The sequence below is a fragment of the Mus pahari genome, chromosome 6 (genome assembly GCF_900095145.1).
Source record: "Mus pahari chromosome 6, PAHARI_EIJ_v1.1, whole genome shotgun sequence".
NCBI classification, from domain to species: Eukaryota; Metazoa; Chordata; class Mammalia; order Rodentia; family Muridae; genus Mus; species Mus pahari.
In genome coordinates, this window is record NC_034595.1 from 100,932,531 (window position 1) to 100,951,733 (window position 19,203).

The window sequence follows — 19,203 nt, forward strand, 5'->3', positions numbered from 1 at the left end:
GAGTTCCAGTCCTGCATCCTTTGGTGATCAACAGCAGTATGGAAATGTAAGCCGAATAAACCCTTTCCTCCCCAACTTGCTTCTTGGTCATGACGTTTGTGCAGGAATAGAAACCCTGACTAAGGCAGAATAGATAAGAGACCTGAAGTCTGCAAAGGGAGGCAGGATGAAGAGGTGAAGGAAGGCTGAGGAGGGACTTGGCAGCAGAGCCTTGCCTGGCACCACATGGCCCTGGGCTCCAACCTCAGCAGCACAAAAAACCCAAGCACACAAAGAGCTGATGTACAACGTGTGGCTCCTCACTGGGATCTGACAGTGTATCATTTCAGGAGATGGACACACATAACAACAGTAAAGACCAGGGAGATGACTCAGTCAGCCACTCGCTGGTCATGCGTTCAGATCCCCAACACCCATGTCAGACACTGGCTGTGGCAGTGCACTCCTTGAACGCCAGCACCGAGGACAGCACTCCAGCCCCAGGAATAGCTGGCTGGCCATGCCAAGACCCTAACTCGAGACCAACACTGTGGACTATGCTTGAGGAAGAAACCTGGTTCCCCACAAGCACACATATGTACACACGTGTGCATAGCACACACGTGCACACAAAAGTGTACAAACATGCAAACAGAAGTAAGCATCTCAATATTGGGAACAACAGAGGACAGGAAATAGAATAGAGACCCACACGGGAGATGCTAAAGCCCTTTTAAACCTCTGCTGGGAGGCTGCAGGGATAAGCCAGTGGGGGAACGCGCTTGCTCGCAAGCCTGACAACTGGGGTTCAGTCTGCAGGTCCCATAACCGGGAAAGAGGAACAGGTTATCATCTGACCTCCACATGGGTGCCATGGCGTGCACACCCCATACATACACATAATAAATAAGAAAGAAAGAAAATAAACAAATAAATAAATAAATGCACTAGAAGTCTTCTTGAAGAACAGAACTTGCAAGTGCTCAGGTGGGGTACGATGACAGAATGCTCATTTATCATGCTTAAGGTGCTCTGGGCTCATTCCCAGGAGGGAAAAATAAAAATTGAAATAAAAACTGTTTGTATTTCTTACTGCATAGCTCACTCACCTTGCATGTGTTTCCTAAGCATTATTTTACCAGGAATCCTGTTACTATTTAATCCCAAGCAGATAAATGAGGGGTGATTCTAGCTTAGACTTGTGAGCTGAGCATGCGTGTTCTGAGCAGGCGTCCTGAGTCTTCAGAACCTGCCTTGCTGGACAGACATGATGGCTATCTGGAAATAAGGAAATTTTATAAGGCGGCGGGGGGGGGGGGCGCACACTGGAGAGATGGGTCAGTGGTTAAGGGCACTTGCCACTCTTCCAGAAGATCCGAGTTCAGTTCCCACACCCCCAACTACCTGTAACTCCAGCTCCAGGGGATTGGAAGCCCTCATCTGGCCACACTGATACTGCACTCATACATACAAACACATACATGCAGTACAACTAAAAATGTGGTACACAGACATACATTCAAGCAAGATACCCATACACATAAAATAAAAATAAATACTTCTTTTTACGAGCATTTGGCATTTCACGAGGAAAGTGTGAGTACACCTTGATGGTGTCCATTTGAAATCTGATTCAGAGGAGACCTCATGGGACACGTGGTGGACTCCCCAAAAGGTCACTGGAGGCACGGGGTGGGGCAACGTGGACTCCTCCAAACCCAAAACTCGAACGTGGCTAATTATAAGTTCAGGAAGAAGCGGGCTGCTGGCTCAACCTGGTATGCTGGACATCAAACTCAGCTTTGGGGATGCTCAAATGTGAAAACCCATACTTGATAAAAATCAATGGGTTAGAGCAGATTTAAGCAAAGAGAGGACAATTACAGCTTTAAGAACAGATGAATTTTTGATGGAGAGAGGGCACCAGAGTCCTTAAAAGCCCGCTATCTGCTTACTATTCATTAATTTCCTAAATCCCCGAGTGGCTCTCTTCCTATTTTTATCCACCCACTCCTTCATTCTGGGGAGATTGCATGCCTGGGGGTTACTACCTGCTGACTAGAGGAGTGCTTCCATTACTTCTTCATTTCAAGCTCTGGGAGTGTGCCTGTATTTAGCACAGCCCGTGGATTTGAGTTTTGCTTCCAACCTGGTCTATGAAGAACCAGGGCTGTAGCCTGGGCCACATGTGAAGGAGAAAGAGGCTGTGCACAAGGCTCAGCGGCAGGGTGGGCGGGGTCAGCGGCCGAGCAGCTGAGTGGGCGGGATCAGAGGCTGAGAGGCAGCTTGGACAGCTAGGCGCTGGCGCTCTCACCGTACTCGGTGTGCTGACTTAGTCCAAGACCTGTCAGCTGTCGGAACTGATTTGTTTTTCCTACAGGGAATCTCTACTGGCTTTGCACATCCTTTTCTAGGTTAAAGGTTGCAAGCTAAAATTCAGAGTGTAAAAAAGAGGAAGTGCAAGCAGTTTGGCCAACTAGAAGACCCCGTGAACTCAACTAGTAGCTGTGCAAGTCCAGGGTGGACCGTGGCTTTGCCTTCGGCTATCTTGTTTATCTAAAAGACAGAAGACTGCTCAGAACTGCTTGTTATCTTTGGCCCAGTGACTTCACTGTAGAAATATACAAGAGGGGGAAAAGTTAATGACCATGAATGTTCTAGAATGTTTACTGAGTCACGAACTTTAAATGATAAATTTTACAGAATGTGGATTTGATCTCCAAAAAAAAATTTTTTTCATAAAGTACTACCTAAAATAGCAAAAACTGGAAACAGCCAAAATGCCTAGTTATAGAATTTATACTGCATAGTCTGTGATATAAATAGAACTGAACAAAAATATAGATCTGTTAAAAATATATTATGCAGATTGTCAATACATGGAGATATGGATGGGAGGTTTAAGAAAGCAGGAAGAGTATTATAGACCAATTACAGACCACACGCTAAGTCAGCATTGGTTGGAACAGGCATTTTAAGATCATCCTTTCTCTGTGAACTTGGAGGGAATCTCTATTTGTTGAGTACAACCACGGACATTATCTAACTTAACAAAAAATCACCCAGAGACTGGCTAGGGCGGCTTTCACGCTTTACAAGTTGAACCGAGGGTCACTTCTCTCCAACTGAACCGGTAACCACCTCCCAAGTTTCTGTGCTGTGGGAGACCTAGGTTCCCAGAAAAAAAAAAAAAAAAATAGACATTTTAACAAGACAAAGAGGAGAAAACAACCAAAAGTTAGCTGCAGTTCCTACCAATGTCTTCTGGGATCACTAAAAATAAGGAAGGTGAGAACCGAGGAGAGACACTAGCTGGCTGGTTCTCTCTCTCTCTCTCTCTCTCTCTCTCTCTCTCTCTCTCTCTCTGGCTCTGGGTATGGAACTGCAGCTACCCCAGCTCACCCTGCAGACAGCACAGCAGATGGTTTGGGAGGGACACTGCTCTGCTGAGCAAGTGCCCAGCACCTTATGTCACATGGGCAGAAGGAAGGCAGGACAGCTGGTGTCATCTGGGAGGAACCTGGTTGTTTGGGTCCCTTGGTGGGAGGCAGTGGGCAGCCATCCTAACCCCCAGGGGTGAGCATGTATCACTTGCCTTTCCCCAGTGCCCAGCAGGGGCAGTCTCAGGGATTGCCCCTCCCCCACTTCCCTACTCCCATTTTCCAATCAGCTTTCTGTGCAGAGGGAACTGAATTGGTAGAGTGTTCAGAATACAAGGTAGTGAGGGAGGGCATGGAGAGACTGCGGGACACATGGTTAAAAGCTCGGGTTCAAAGCCCAGAACATAGACTGCTGAACCTCTGTCATTACAGACCCGGTTTCTCTGCCTGCACAGTCATCTGGACTCAGTGCTTCAATGCAGCAAGCGACCGAGGTCACTTCCTTAGCCCATGCTGCTGCATCTGAAGACCCCACTGAGGGACCACGGGTCTCCTGTGGGGAGAACCCGGGTCAGACAAGGCCGGGGTTGCTGCTGGCCTGAAGGATGGCTTCCTCCTTCCTCCTCCAGTGTGCCCCAGCCTCTGCAGCAGCCTCTGCAGCAAGCTCCACTGAGCCAAAGGCTGCGGCAGAAGCAGAAGCCGTGGAGGGGAGGGAGCTGGAGAGGCTGCCACCGCCCAGGTGGAGGGGGGTGGGAGAGAAAGAGCCAAACGACCTTGCAGTTCAGAAGTCCCTTTCCCACCGCTGCCACAGAGCAGGGGCAGGGGTAGGGCATGACAGGCTCAGAAAGCACTCCTGCCTCTCCAGAATGCAGGGTACAGTTTAGACCCCCAACATCTACCCCTAGATAGAAGTAGAGTGCGAGCGGGTCGGGGTGCGGGAAGAGGGAGAGGAAATGGCTTGTGACCTTGGTTTTCTCCCTTAAAAATCAGACTGCAGGGCTCAGAATTCGGCCTTGGAAACCTTCAGCCCAGGCTGAGGCCCACAGTAGTGCCCTCATCCACCTCACCCAGATGCTGGTACTCGGGCAGAGTTACAGCTCCTGCCAGCTAGGTGGGAGAGGACTGAGCCTGCAGCCTCTGCCTGCACTCCTCAGGATGCCAACAAGAGTTGCCCGCCCGCCCGGCACTCATGCGTGCTCAATCTAGTGCCAACATGGCCCGTGACAGAGGCCCTCCTACTGGAACTGAGGGTCTGGTAGCACAGTTTCCCATTACTGGCTGCTCTGGACCAGTGCCTAGACTAGAGAGACCCAAACCATGGCAGAGCAATTGTCCTGCTGAGCAGCTGCGACAAAAACAAACATTAGGGAAGGGGAGTCATGAGTGGTAGCTTGAGTCTGTGACCCCAGCACTTGGGAGTCTGGGATCAGGGCCGGAGCATTTCTGTGAGTTCAAGGCCAACCTGAGCTTTATTGCAAGATGGAGGCCAGCCTAGGCTACACTGTGAGACACTGTCTCAAAACAAAACAAAATGAAACAAACAAGTGTAAGTGAAAGAAAGCCCAGATGGACCAGCCCCTCACAACAGCCCCATCTCACATTAGATGTAGGCCCTTGGGACACGCACACACGTGGCCTGGCTGCCTGTCCTCCCATTGCATGGGACAGCACCATCCTAGAGGCTCAGGAGCAGTCAAACTACTTGCTACAAGAGCCTTGTAGCCAGCTCCTGGCCTGTCTCTGGGCACAGCCACCCTGGTAGCAGCTGCTGTTCAGACCCACGCTCTCACTGCTACAGGCTGGCCTCACTAAGTCCACCTGTCTGTCTATCTGTCCGCCAGCTTCCACTCTGTCACTTCCAAAGGCACCTCTGTAGTACTATAGTCTGCCTGGTCGCGGTCTCCACGGAAACCTTGCAAAGAATCCATAGAGGGTGTGCAATACATGAAGCACGACAAGGCAGACTGTAGAGACGAGAGGACCACAGACAACTGCACACACGTGGGACTCTTCCATGCCCCACGGCGAGCTCAGGGAAGAACCCCAGGGAGAGGGAGCGAGACCTTGTCCCCCTGCCTTGGCGGGAACAGACCGAGTCCGGACAGCAGAAAGAAGTGGACACCACTGCTGGTTGGCTCAGGAGTGACCGCTGTACCACCCATCGGATCCAAGTTCTCATTCAGTGCCAGATCTGCAGCTCAGCTCTGCAGATGAAGCAAGGACAAGGTCCAGCACACACTCTCCGTGGACATCAGGCACCTGAAAAGGTTCCCAACACTGCCTGAGACCCATGTAAAGTCATGAGAAGGGGCTGTACCCGTTCTCTGTTGTGGATCCTGGAGGGCAGAGATCAATACCTCCTGATGGAGAGAGGTCTGCCAAGCCCTGCCGAGCCTCCTGCCCCTAACTCCACACCTGCTTCCCAATTTGCCTGTGGCCTCTACACTGGAGTTTCTCACCCCGACCCTGGCCTGGGTCTCATACTCTCAGAGATCCTACCACCCTGCCCAGAGTTTCAGTGCTAAGTGCATACATCAAGAGAAAGGAGAGAAGCCAGAGTTGCCAGGGGGAAGAGAAAGACAAAGCATAAAGTACAGGCAGAGGAGAGGAAGGACAGCCAGCCACCATTGGGCCAGAAGCCTGGGGGTGAGGGGGGGGCTCTGCTCTAGCCAGGTCACCCTTTGGGGTGGAAAGGGGGTGGCCTCTGGGGATTCCTGTAGCTGCAGAAGGCAGGCGTACATCTGCGTGGGACGGTGTCACTGTGCAGCGGTGCCAAGTGTGAGAGGTGAGGCCGCACAGCTGGCCTAAGAGCAGTCTCCTTCACTCCAGCCAAGGACTTTGGACACAGTAGCATACTGATTCTTTTAGAGAAGGTCAGTAATTGTCCCTACCTAATATGGCTACTGGGGACAAAGTAACAGTTAACTTCTTAAATTATTACTATATAATGGTGGTGGTGGTGGTGGTGAAAGAGCCAATGTTGTAAGCGTGGCAATCAAAACTGTAATAACAGGGGCCTGAGAGATGGCTCGGGGGTTAGAGCACTTACAGAGCATCTGCATCTAATGCCCAGCACCCACAGGGTGACTCACAACTGTCTGCAACTCCAGTCCCAGGGGAGCCAGTGTTCTCTTCTGACCTCCCAGGCACTAGGTGTGTACCTGGTACACAAGTACTTTCAGGCAAAACACTAATACACATAAAACATGAAATAAATCTAAAAAGTAGTTTTAATTGTAATAACAGGGCCAGAAACATGGCCTGCTGAGTAAATGCGTTGCCACCAAGCCTGATGATGAGTTCAATAGCCAGGAGCCACTTGGCAGGAAAGGGCTAACTCCAAAGATTGTCCTCTAATCTCCACAAGAACACATGACACATGTGCATGTGCACATATGCACACATACACACACACCCACACCTAAACATTTTTAACTTACATTGCAGAATACCATAGCTCAAAGGAACCTTATCTGTCATCACCCGAAAAACCTACTCCTGCCAGAGATGGAAAAGTGACGCACTTAAGATACTAAGCTAGAAGCAGAGACAAGCCCAGTACTCTGCCTCCCGACCCTGGATGGATCCCGTTTGTACAGCACTTCGTAAGATAGGCGCTCTCTTGGTACCTATGATCACATGTGAGCTATAGGAAGCCAGCGCAGACCAGGAACCGCTCCACAGAGAGCAAGGGAAGTCTGTGGCTTCGGGAGGGAGTGGCCCGTGAAGGCTTCCCAGAGAACCAGCAAGGGTGCTAGCGATCACTTGAGAGACAGGAGGGCGTAGGAGAGCTGCCATCCGCCAGGTAGCAGCATCACCCACATAAGCACCAAGCCTCACAGCTGCAATGGTCGCCATCACACTAGAGAACTAGGGACATAGAGGCAAGAGGATCAGAAGTTCAAGGTCATCCCTGGCTATGTAGCGATTTTGAGTCCAGCCTGGGCTATATGAGAACCTATCTTAAAACTACATACACACATACACACACACACACACACACACACACACACACACACACACACACTAAAACATGTCTGGGGTAACCTCCAGCACTACTTATCAGCCGTTTCAAACGTCTCCACCAGGTGCATGTCCCTGGACCAAATACCCCCTGTGGCATCAATGACAACTTGGGCTTTACCACTAGACACCCTGCGGATTGGCCGAGTAAAAAGTGCATCACACAGTAAGGAGTCACATGCTAACAGAAACCCTCCCTCCAAGCTGAGCTTGCCGTGGTGCAGAGACCTGGCTGACACTCCAGACTGCAGGGCCTGGAATGCCACCAAATGCCAGGCAGGCAAGGAGTGCCAGGACTCTCACGCACCTTCCGCATCTATGGTCTCCTTCAAGATGATTTCCACCCGCTCCACATGGTGCCTGTTCCAGAGGCCATCCAAAGCCTTGCGGTTCTGGTCTCGGAAGGGCAGGATCTGAGCCACCGCCTGTCAGGGGGGAAGACTGGTCATGCCAGGTTCTTTTAGGTAAAGGAGAATCCTCGAGCCCCAGACCTCTCCACTTAAAGGGGAAAACACTCTGTGGACAATGGCTCCTAGACCTCAGGCCTCACAACTCAGTGAGAGACTCTACACAAAACGACCTAAACAGTTTCTGGCCAAGAAAGAACATGTTTTAAATTGACGATTTTCCTGTGGCTACAGCTCAGTGTAGGGTGATTGCCTCACATGCAGGAGACCCTAGGTTCAATCTGCAGTACAATGAAAAAGAAAAAAAAAAGGAACAGAAAAAAAAAAAGTCCCTATCTTTTAAGACTATCAACTTTTAATAAGATTGTTTAGTGACAAAATTGTAACATGAAAAACTTCAAACTGTATACATTTAATATTGTTTCCTTTTATTTCCAGGCCAATAAACCCTTAGCGGGGCTGGTCCTGGTCTTGAGACTATAACCGTGACAAATGCAAAGGACTGGATGGAAAGCCAAACACCTGTCCAGGCAGTGGCCTCCCTGCCCAGGACGAGGCCCAGCTCAGCAGTCTGGGCACAGTGCATGCTCTGTTGGGGTGCTGGCACTGATGAGCCCAGAGTGCCCAGCCCTGAGGCCCGTGCAGAGGGAACTGGCCTTGACCTGTGCCTTCCAGGAGATTGTCCCAAGCTCCTGTTTCCAGGCTTTGGTGGAACACTGCTTCCCTTATTCAGTTCTAAGCTGTTATCGGCCTTTTGCCTCAAGACAGCATTCAAGATGGAAAAAAAAGTATTTTTATTTTAAAAAGGCAGACAGGTGAGGGATTTGAAAAGCTAATTCCAATCCCCACAACATTCCCAAAGGAAAGTAATATCCACACATCAGAGTCCCTGGACCCTGTGGAGAAGGCAGGTCAACATACTCTGAGAAGTGCATACTCTCACTGGGAAGCCCAGACAAGGACATAGAGACTGGTCCTGCCTGCTCTTCCATCCGTTTCCTCAACTTCCACCTTTCCTGTCTTCCCTCAGGAAGACCATGGAGGCTGAGGGTTCCTAACACTCCCCAGCTCAATTCTACATTCAGCAGCAAGTTCCTCGTGACAGATTCATGGTACCACCCAGCACAGCCATGCCAGGCATGCTACAAGCTGCAGCTCACCTGTTTGCCAAGGTAATGATCCACACGGTACATCTCCTCTTCCTGGAAAAAGCTTCCAAGTTCTGAAGCCAGCTGCTGGGCTGAGAGGTGGTCATGGCCAAAGGGTTTTTCAAAAACAACCCGTAGCCAGGCACCTGGGTGTGGTCGGCAGCTGCTGTTGATGTTACGGGCAATGTCTGCGTAGGCGAAGGGCGGCACACTGAAGTAGAAGATCCTGCCTGCCTCCCAGAGCCCATCCTGCTGGACCTGGGTCTCAATGTCCTTGTTGAGGGTCTGATAGTCCTCCACTGTCTTCAGCTGGCGGTACTGGCTCAGCTGTAGAAACTGTCCCTTGAGTTCATCACAGCGACTGGGTATCACGTCCTTGGGGCAGGAGAGAGATTCCAAAGCCTTGTCCATGAGCTTCTGGCCTTGCTGGGGGGCTGTCAGGGCGGCCCCGTGGAAGCTGAAACTGTGGCCCTTCCCAGCCTCATCCAGGTATAGCTGGAACAGTCCCTGCCACAGGTACTTTTTAGCTAGGTCCCCGGTTGCTCCCAGCAGGATTATGGAAACATGTCCCTTGAGTTCCTGAGCCTGCAGGCAGCCCAGAAGGGCCAAGCACATTGCCGCTATGAGCATCTTCCAAATGCCTGTGTGCCTGGGAAGAGCAGACAAGGAACAAGGAAGGGTCAGACATGGTTCAGGAGGTTATGCTGTGGAAGGAACACAGCTAGGACAGCGAACATTTCCTGCCTGGCAAGAAACGGTCACTTGTTTCTCAGGGAAATGTTATAGTCCCACAGCATTCCCCTCCCTCCTGAGAAGTCTGTCTTCTGTGCCAAAAGTATGTCGGGAGCTTGCTCTGCAAACAGGAATTGTGCCTGGGAAAGTCCTAGTCCACTGAGTGGAACCAGCGCATTCTGCCACTCTGGGCATCGGAGAGTAGAATGAATCACCAGGGACGTCCATGATGATGACACAACCACAGCTAGTCCCAGCCGTGAGCACAGGCTAACAGGACGGCAGAACCCTAGCCCAGGAACAGTAGCAGGTACCCTTCCAGCCAATGGCTGCAGCATGAGAGGACACGGCCGTCTTCTCTCACACATCACTCAGCTTTTGCCCATGTCTGCTGGACATCATGCAAAAGTCACAACTAATAGTGACTCCGGGACAGCACCTAAGACCAGACTGTGGGGGACAGCGAGTTGGTTCAGTATGAAAGCATAGCTGTCCCAACCCAATGATCTAAGGATTCCTGGGACCCTGCAATTTGTCCTCTGACCTCCTCCATGTGTATGTGCATGCACATGCGCAAGCATGCATACACAGATGAACGTAATAGGAAAGGAATAGACTTTGGGGGTAGGATGCAGCTCAGCAGGAAACTGGTACTGGGACATGCACAAGGGTACTGGGACCCACTCCCAAAATAGTAAGAAAAAAAAAAGAAAGCTGTGTGGTGCACAACAGTAAGCATAGCACTTGGGAGGCTAAAGCAGGACAGGCACAAGTTCAAGGCCAGCTTGGCTACAGAGTGAATTTAAGGCAGGTAAGGACTACATAGCAAAGCCTTGTCTCAGAAAACAAATAACAGGGTCTGGGGAGATGGCTCAGTAGTTAAATCACTGGCTGCTCTTGCAGAAGATCCGAGTTCTGGCCCCATCACCCACATGGTGGCTCATAACCATCTGTAACTTCGGTTCCAGTGGATCTGATGGCCTCTTCTGCCCTCCAAGGGAAAAATACATACATGCAAAATAATTCATAAAATAAAAATAAATAAATTCCTTTCAAACAGGAAACAAGTCCAGCGTGGCAGGGCACGCCTTTGATCCCAGCATTCCAGAGGCAGAAACAGGCAGATCTCTGAGTTCGAGCCCAGTCTGGTCTACAGAACAGGAAGAAACACTATCTGAAATACCCCCTCCCTCCACAGAAACAACAAACAAACGAAACGGAAGACCATGTAGCCTTGTGCCTGAGTGTGAACCCCAGACCAGCTCCTTAATAACCGACAATGATCTAACCTGGCCACACCCCTGTTTCCTATAAAATGGGTGCTGTTGTGGTACCTCCATCCCAGGCTTGTTGCAAGAATAAAAGAACTTTTATATGATGCTTAGGGCAGTACCTGCTGCCTTTTAGCTACTGTTTACAGAACAGCTGATAGCAGGGCGTAGAAATGATGCTCTGTGTACCAATCACAAAACCAAACACTGTCTGATCTCACCTGAAGACCCACCCGAGCCAGTTTAACTGCAATCCCCTTCACACAGTCTGAGGTGCTGTGGAATGAAGTTTCCACAGTGACAGACAGAGTGACAAGCTGGGCCCTTGCGGTTGCCTTGCTGGCCTTCCTTAGTCAAACATGCCCTCCCAGGCAAGAGGCCTGGGTCGAGTTACAGGAGCACTGAGTATTTACTGTGTCATATTTACTGTGTCACCTCTGTTCTGGCCGAAGTCACAGGGCCAAGTGCTGGGTTTCTATCACCGCAGCCCTCCAGGTCTCCACTGAGCCTGGGCTTTGGGAAAAGGCAGAAGGAAGCGAAGAGGGGAGGAACCACAGCAACGGGAAGTATCTGGTAAATGGGGTTCGGTCTGGAGGTGGAAAGGTGAAGGGGCAACTACAGAGCCTGGGAAGCAGCCTTTGTAAACCTGACAGCATGAACAGAATAAATATGGCCAAGCAGATGGGAAACTGAGGTCCAGAGAGATTGCGGAACATACAGAAGGCCCCACAGAGCTGGCCAGCGTACCAGTACTCTTCAGTTGGGACTCACTTGGCCTCTACTGATTATTGTTGTTATGATTGTATGAAACAGGGTCTTCCTCTGTAGCCCAGGGCTGGCCTTACACTCATGGCAATCCTCCTGCCTCAGCCTCTGAAGTGCTGGGATTGCAGGTGTGAGCTGTGCACCTGCTTTTACCTAGCCCTAGTCCTCCTTCCTCATCTCTCTGGGGATCCCTCCCCAAGACGGTTCCTGTGACACCCAAGTAAGACAAAGGCCCAATAATAGTGTCTATGGCACATCCACAAGACGGATGGTCCATCCATCCATCTGCAGGACCTGAGAGGGCCCAGCCTTCCTCACCTGCAGTTCCTGCATATCTACCCATTCCCAAACACACAGACGGGACCACAGGGCGTTGCGTTTTCCTTTGCTTCCCAACTCTTGTCCTTGGCACCTGAGCCTTTCTTTATTTCTCAGCTGGCAGCAGCCTCTGCCCCGGGGGAAGGAGAAGCTACAAGGTCAGTGCGGGAGAAATCCGAAGCCCAGAGAACAGCCTGGAGAAGGAGGTGGCGCCAGCTGGCAAGCAGTATTCCCAACTCCTGATCCTGTCCTGGGAACCAGGGCTCGGGATGTGCTGGAACAGGGGTAGTCGGGGAGCCCTGTCAGGTGGGAGTGGGGGGCCCAAGGCCAGCTCTCTGAGGACAAGGGGGATGGGTGGCACTCAGCCTACACTACCTTCTAGCTCTCTACTTGACAGTTTCCCTCAGACAGCGGGTGTGTTCCGGACCTAGTACTCAAGAAAACCAGTCTTCTCCCTGACGTCCCAGAACTCCTGAAGCAGGCAACACTGGGTATTTCAACAGAGCTGTGTACGGTATGATTACCAAACACCTGCGTGACTACTCTTTCCGAAATCGGCGTGGGTGGCATACATGTTCCTTGTTTTTAGGATGATTCTGGTTTTTTAACCTTAACAGTGTAGCTCAAAACTGCACTGTGTATTTAAGTTTCTTGGGGAGATGTTTAAAAGCCAGACTCTGATGGAGAAGGTGGGGGAGAGGCCTAAGGAGCTGATGAAGCCTGGGTCCCAGGAGCATACTTTGAGAGGCAAGGTTCCAGAACCCTGAGCACAGAGGATGTCAGCATCCAAGCAGACATGCCTGGGGCTGAGACGGCTCAGTGGCTAGACATCCTAGCTGCTCCCAGAGTTAGATTCCCAGTACCCAAATGGCAGTTCACAATTGTTTGTAACTCAAGTCCCGGAGGTGGGTGGGTGGGTCTAAGGCCTTCTTCTGGCCTCCACAGACACCAAGCACGCACACAGTGCACAGGAAACACTCATCCATACTCACGAAAGGAGAAAACAAGAAGCCCACGCCTGGCCTTCCACGCTCGCTCGTCACCAAGTCAGCATAGCCCTGCTCGAGCCGGTCCTCAGATGTCTTAATTCACCCAGCTCCTTATCAGAAATGGCTTTAGATTCGAAGTCCTGTGTTGACTGTGGCAGGGGCATGACTTGGGGGATGGAGCTGTACACTTCTCACCGCACTGGTTCTGACACCATTCTCATGATACAGCTGAGGAGATGCCCAGGAGCCAATCACGAAGCCATAGAACCCAAGTTACCACGCTAACTCTTGTTGCAAGCACTGGGCCCAGCACTCCTAGTACAGGAAACAACCTAATCTACAAAACATGGCTGAAGCCAAGCATGGTGGCTCGCACCTGTGATCCTAGCACTTGGGAGGTTGAGGCAGGAGGGTCGCAAGCTCGAGGCCAGCTTGTGCCACAAATGGGGGTTGGTCTGGATAATTTAGAGAGACCCTGTCTCAAAATGTGGAGCGAGAGAGGGCTGAAGGTTCCAACCCATGGCAGAGGGTTTATCTAGCATGAGTGAAGTCCTGGGCTAAGTTCCAGTGAGGGCTACATTAGAAATAGCCATGCTGACTCTGCCACAAAGACTAACAGATGAGGTATGTGACCCAAGCCAAACAAACAAAACAAACCCTACACAACCATGTATGACAGCGTGTACCTGTGTCGTCCCAGCAGGCAAAGGCTCAGGCAGGGGGATTATTGTAAATTCGGGCTACACAGTAAGACTCTGTCTCTCAAACCAAAAACAAAGCCAGGGGACGCACTCTCCCCGCACTCCCCCCCCCCCCCCCCCCTCTCTCTCTCCTCTCTCTCTCTCTCTCTCTCTCTCTCTCTCTCTCTCTCTCTCCCCCCCCCGCCCCATCTCTCTCTCTCCACATTCTCTCTCCACCCCCTTTCTCTCTCCTCCTTCCCTCCCTCTCTCCTCCCTCTCCACTTGCCTTCACCTCCCCCCAGGTGAATGAGATGGTTCAGAGGGTAACCAAGAAGCATAATGACCGAAGTTCAATCCCTGAGCTGCCCTGATAGAAGGAGAAACCCGACTGCCTGGGTTTGTCCTCTGACCTACATGCCTTGGCAAGTGCATGGTATGCACACACGTAACATGCACTAAATAAAATACTAAGACGTTTAAAGAGTGACAGCTAGACAAACGTTAACTAATTAGATTACGTAAACAGTCCAGGTATTGTGATGTACGGCCGGGAAGCCAGCACCGGGAAAGTGAAGTCAGAGAGGTCAGAAATCCAAGCCGGCTATAATACAAGCAGTTTCAAAATCTGTCTTGGGGGGTGGGGGGGAAGCAGGAAGAAATGAAAAATGAAGGAAGCAAGCAAGGAAGGAAGCAAGCAAATTAACTATAAAGAGACTCTCTGCCTTAGGCAGCACAGGGCCATTGCTGTGAGGAAACCTGGGCCATTCCCCTTGCCTCTGGGCTACAGAGCCAACCCTGCCCTGGAGCGCCCTGGAGTCTGTCACCAACTTCACAGGCCCCCTCAGCCTCCCAAGATGTGGCCTGGGGGCTCCTCTGGCTCTCCTCCTCGAAGGTAGGGTTAGGGTTAGGCGCCACCTCTCACTGCAGAGGCTGTGGTCTGAGTGGATTGACTCAAGCACTCTCCGCCTGGGCTCTATACTGGCTGAGAGGAAGGGGCTATGAAATAAACCTGCCAAAGCGGCACACACGACGGACGTTGGCCAAGAAGCAGGAAACCAAATTTCCACTAAGGAATTTCTTCTTCCTTGCTTTCTTCTTTGTCTAATTAAGCAATCAGTCGGGAAGCCATGACTAACAGGCAGAGAGGCTGGAGGACAGAGGACAGAGACATCAACATGGACACAGGAAAAGTATTCTTAGCCACTCTCTTGCCCTCATCCTAAACAACCACACAGCCTTGAACAAGGCATTTAACCTGCCAAGGTCTGCTTCCTCGCCTGGGTAATGGACTAAGCGTGCCCGGGTTGTCTTCTGGCCCCTGGTCCCACACATTTCAAGGGAGGTCCCCACCCTACTATCAAGGAGATGCCACAGAAGTGCTAGAGGGGACACAGACCACAGTAGTGGGGTCACGGGGCCAAGAAATATAGAGACAAGGCTACACCCTGATTTTCAGAGTGAGACCAGGACAGCCAGGGATACACAGAGAAATCCTATCTCGAAAACCAAAACAACAACAGAAGAGTGTGGAAGACAGTTTTATGTATAACACATTTTATTCATACCAACAGCTGGAACAGGACATGCAAACTCAAGCCTACAATCTCAGCCTTTAGAAATCAGGAGGATTGTGAGTTTAAGGTTAGCCTGGGCTACTTAGCAACCCCAGGTCAAAAGAAAGAAAAGCAGGAAGTGGGGAGGGGGGCGGGACAGGGTGGAGGCTGGAGAGATGACCCAGCACTTTAGAGGACCCAGTCCCAGCAGCCACATGATGGCTTGGAACCATCCGTAACTGCAGTTCCAAGGGACCCTACACTAAGCATACACATAGTGCACGTGCAGACATGTGGACACACGAGATAAAACAGAGGAGGTGGGAGTCAGCAAGCAGGAAGGCACCCAGGCTTGCTCTGGGCAAGAATGCATTACTCTGACAGGCACAAAACCGGCCATCCTGGGAGAGACTCGCCCATTAGACAGAGGCCCTGCTAACATTCCATGGCCAGCCATGGTGAACAGAGTCCAGCTCCATCTTCCTGTCCCCTTCACAGGAAAGAGGCACATGGCCAGTTACCCCAAAGCTGCCCCTGCCCAGTCCAGCAGCACCGAGAGGCAGGGCTGGTGCTGGCTAGTTAGTCCCTGTGCCCACAGACATGGGTGGGAGGGTGAGTGAGAGAGATCAGGAGGCACTTCCTACCCCCCTCCTCCCCCCTACTCCCCTCAGATACCATTGACAAAGCTGCTTCCCATGGGTGGGGCTAGAAGAGGGGTGCCTCTGATCACAGCCCCAGAATCTGGACTTTCAAAAATAATTTGGGGGGGGGGATGGAGAGATGGCTCTGTGGTTAAGAGCACTGGCTGTTCTTCCAGAGGACCCGGGGCTCAATTCTGAGCATCCACATGGCAGCTCACAACTGTCTGTTCCAGGGGATCCAGTTCCAGGGGACCTGACACCCTCACACAGACACATATGCAGGCAAGACACCAATGCACATAAAATAAAAAATAAATACTAATTTTAAAAGGATTGGGAAAGAAACAAGAATTCAGATGAAAGAACATTTAGAAAACCACCCTTGTCAGCCAAGTGTCCCCTCCAGTTCCGGGGCTCCGATGCCAAACTCACCAGTGCAGGCAAAGAGCACAACCAGTCAGACACCAGTCAGTCAACTGTGATCTGCATTTGGTCCCCTCAAGGCCAATCTGGGGACCAGCGCTTCCAGATAAAGCTCCCCTCTAAATCCAAAGAGCCCTTTCTCTGATCTCCTCTCAAGATAACTGGAAGCCCTGAGGAGCACTCAAAGTCCCTTTGTACCTTTTTGCAATGTTTGATTGCAAAATTTCCGGTATTTTCCCCAGCTGGTTGTTAAAACACAGCCATTACTAAAGCGAAATTACATAAATGAATAACCAACCAAATTCCATTAAGAACAAAGGTCAATAGACACTCAAAACTTATGTTTCCTGATCATGGGATCACTTTTTGTTGTCATATATGCTCTTGATAATTGCTCATTAGGGGGACATCTATAACGCAGATATTGGCAAATAACATAAATCAAGTTTCCTGCCCCACCTCCCACATAGCAGCTGCTCAGCACTGACCAGCCAGTTGCTATCCCTGTGGCCAAACCGGTATTTCTAGTCTGCACTTTCCCACCTCACCTCAGAGTGGTCAATCAACTCATACTCTGATCCTCTGGCCACATTAGTTGTCTTAGTCAGGGTTTCTATTCCTGCACAAACATCATGACCAAGAAGCAAGTTGGGGAGGAAAGGGTTTATTTGGCTTACATTTCCATACTGCTGTTGATCAGCAAAGGATGCAGGACTGGAACTCAAGCAGGTCAGGAAGCAGGAGCTGATGCAGAGGCCATGGAGGGATGTTCTTTACTGGCTTGCCTGCCCTGGCTTGCTTAGCCTGCTCTTTTATAGAACCCAAGACTACCAGTCCAGAGATGGTCCCACCCACAAAGGGCCCTTCCCCCTTGATCACTAATTGAGAAAATGCCCCAAAGCTGGATCTCATGGAGGCATTTCCCCAACTGAAGCTCCTTTTTCTGTGATAACTCCAGCTGTGTCAAGTTGACACAAAACTAGCCAGTACATTAGTTGAATGTTGGGCTTAAGCACATCTAAATCCAACTGGTTTATTAACCACAATCTAAATTATTCCCTCCTTACACTCCCCATATCTCCTCTCCCTCCCCTTCTCCCTTCCCCTTCAGGTTTGTGGTTCTTTGTTTCTGAGACAAGGCATCTCTATGTAGCCCAGGCTGGCCTCAGGCATGGTATGCTCCAGCCTTGTCCTCCCTGGCACTGGGATCTCTGGCATGGACCACCACATCTCTCAACTTGCTTCAAATTCGGTCTCCACAAGTCCCAGTAAACACGACATAGTCAGATCATAAACCTTAGTGTTGTCTGGTCTGTTGGCAGATACAGGTGTCCACCTTCAAATCCCATTTGGGGGCAGCTCGGGTGTCTGCCACCAAGCCTGATGACCTGAGTTCACTCCACAGGAACCTCAGGGTGGAAGGAGAGCTCCAGCCCCAGAGCCTGTCCTCTGAGCTCCACATGTGTACATACATGTGCACACAAACACAACAAAGCTCCACATGTGTACACACACATGTGCACACACACGTGCACACAAACACGACAAAGCTCACACAGTTTGGAGCACAGTGTCTCTCACTGCCTCTCTATTCTACCATCTCCTCTGTCTGAATTGCTGCAGAATGCCCTTCATCCCTCCCATAGCTTCCTATGGCCCCTGCAGAGCTGAGCCTAGCACAGGGGCCAGAGTGACCCTCAGTGTTGGGAGTTGCCATGTGGGTGCTGGGAACTGAACTCAGGTCCTCTGCAAGAGCAGCCAGTAGTACTCTTAACTGCTGAGCCATCGCTCGAGACTCATAAACTGCTCTCCCCGCCCTATCTCATGAGCGCTAGGATGACAGGCACGTGTCACATGTTCAGTTTCATGCGGTGCTGGATGTGTTAGGCGTGTTAGGCAGGCACTTCACCAAGCGAGCTACATCCCTAGTCCTATGTCTATACACTTCCTGAGACACCGTGTGATAATTACATTTAGCTTGCTTACTGCCTCCCACGCACTTCTCCCAAGAATTCAAGATCCACCTGGACAGGGAAAGGTATATTCACCTCCCTGCAGTAGCTCCCACACCCAAAACATACAAGGCCAGGCACTCAGCAAGCTCCCAGTGATATTTGCTAATGACGAAATAAATCCTGTTTACACAGGATCACCATAACCTAGGGTACAAGATACCCAGTGCTGAATGGTGCCATGGAAACAATAGGCTGTAGCGGTCACTTGGTGCATGGTGACCCCCCCGCAACCCACCAGCAGCTGCTTCTTGCTTATGACAACGCTATTAGTATTGTGAGCTATTTATGGCACGCACGCCATATGCCAAATGCTAGGCTTGGAGTATGACAAGCAACAGACCCTCTATTCTTGCCACTTCGGTGAGATATGCACTTTCAACCGTTTGCCCAACAGTGAACAGAAAGGTAAACTATCTTGCTGAAGGTCAGACAACTCAGAGGTGACAGAACGTGAATGGAAGCAGTCTGGTCGTAGAGCTAATCTCTAACGGCTCTATAAAACATGTGGCTAAAGGCTGGGGAGATGGCTCAGTGGTTAAGAACCCGTGCTATTCTTGCAGAGGACCCAGGTTCAGTTCCCAGCACCCACAACGATCTGTAACTCCAGGGCCAGGGGATCCAGCACCCTCTTTTCGCTTTTGGGCACTGCACACATGTGGTACTCATATATACATAGAAACAAAAACTCAGGCTGGTGAGATGGCTAAGTGGGTAAGAGCACCCGACTGCTCTTCCGAAGGTCCGAAGTTCAAATCCCACCAACCACATGGTGGCTCATAACCATCCATAACAAGATCTGACTCCCTCTTCTGGAGTGTCTGAAGACAGCTACAGTGTACTTACATATAATAAATAAATAAATAAATACATACATACATA

General features: G+C 50.6%; 1 protein-coding gene across 2 annotated transcripts in view; it reads right to left on the reverse strand.

Moving 5' to 3' along the window:
* Positions 1-19,203, reverse strand: part of H6pd (hexose-6-phosphate dehydrogenase/glucose 1-dehydrogenase) — a 29,152-nt gene that overhangs the window by 6,858 nt on the left and 3,091 nt on the right. Inside the window, exons 1-3 of one of the 2 annotated variants that reach the window (XM_021200077.2) lie at positions 16,319-16,525; positions 8,950-9,586; positions 7,690-7,807 (exon numbers count right to left, since the gene is read on the reverse strand). In XM_021200077.2, coding sequence (XP_021055736.1) covers positions 7,690-7,807; positions 8,950-9,567 — 736 coding nt within the window. In that variant the 5' untranslated portion in view covers positions 9,568-9,586; positions 16,319-16,525. Of the gene's footprint in view, positions 1-7,689; positions 7,808-8,949; positions 9,587-16,318; positions 16,526-19,203 lie in introns of those variants that run through there. The other variant, XM_021200076.1, reaches the window with a different exon arrangement.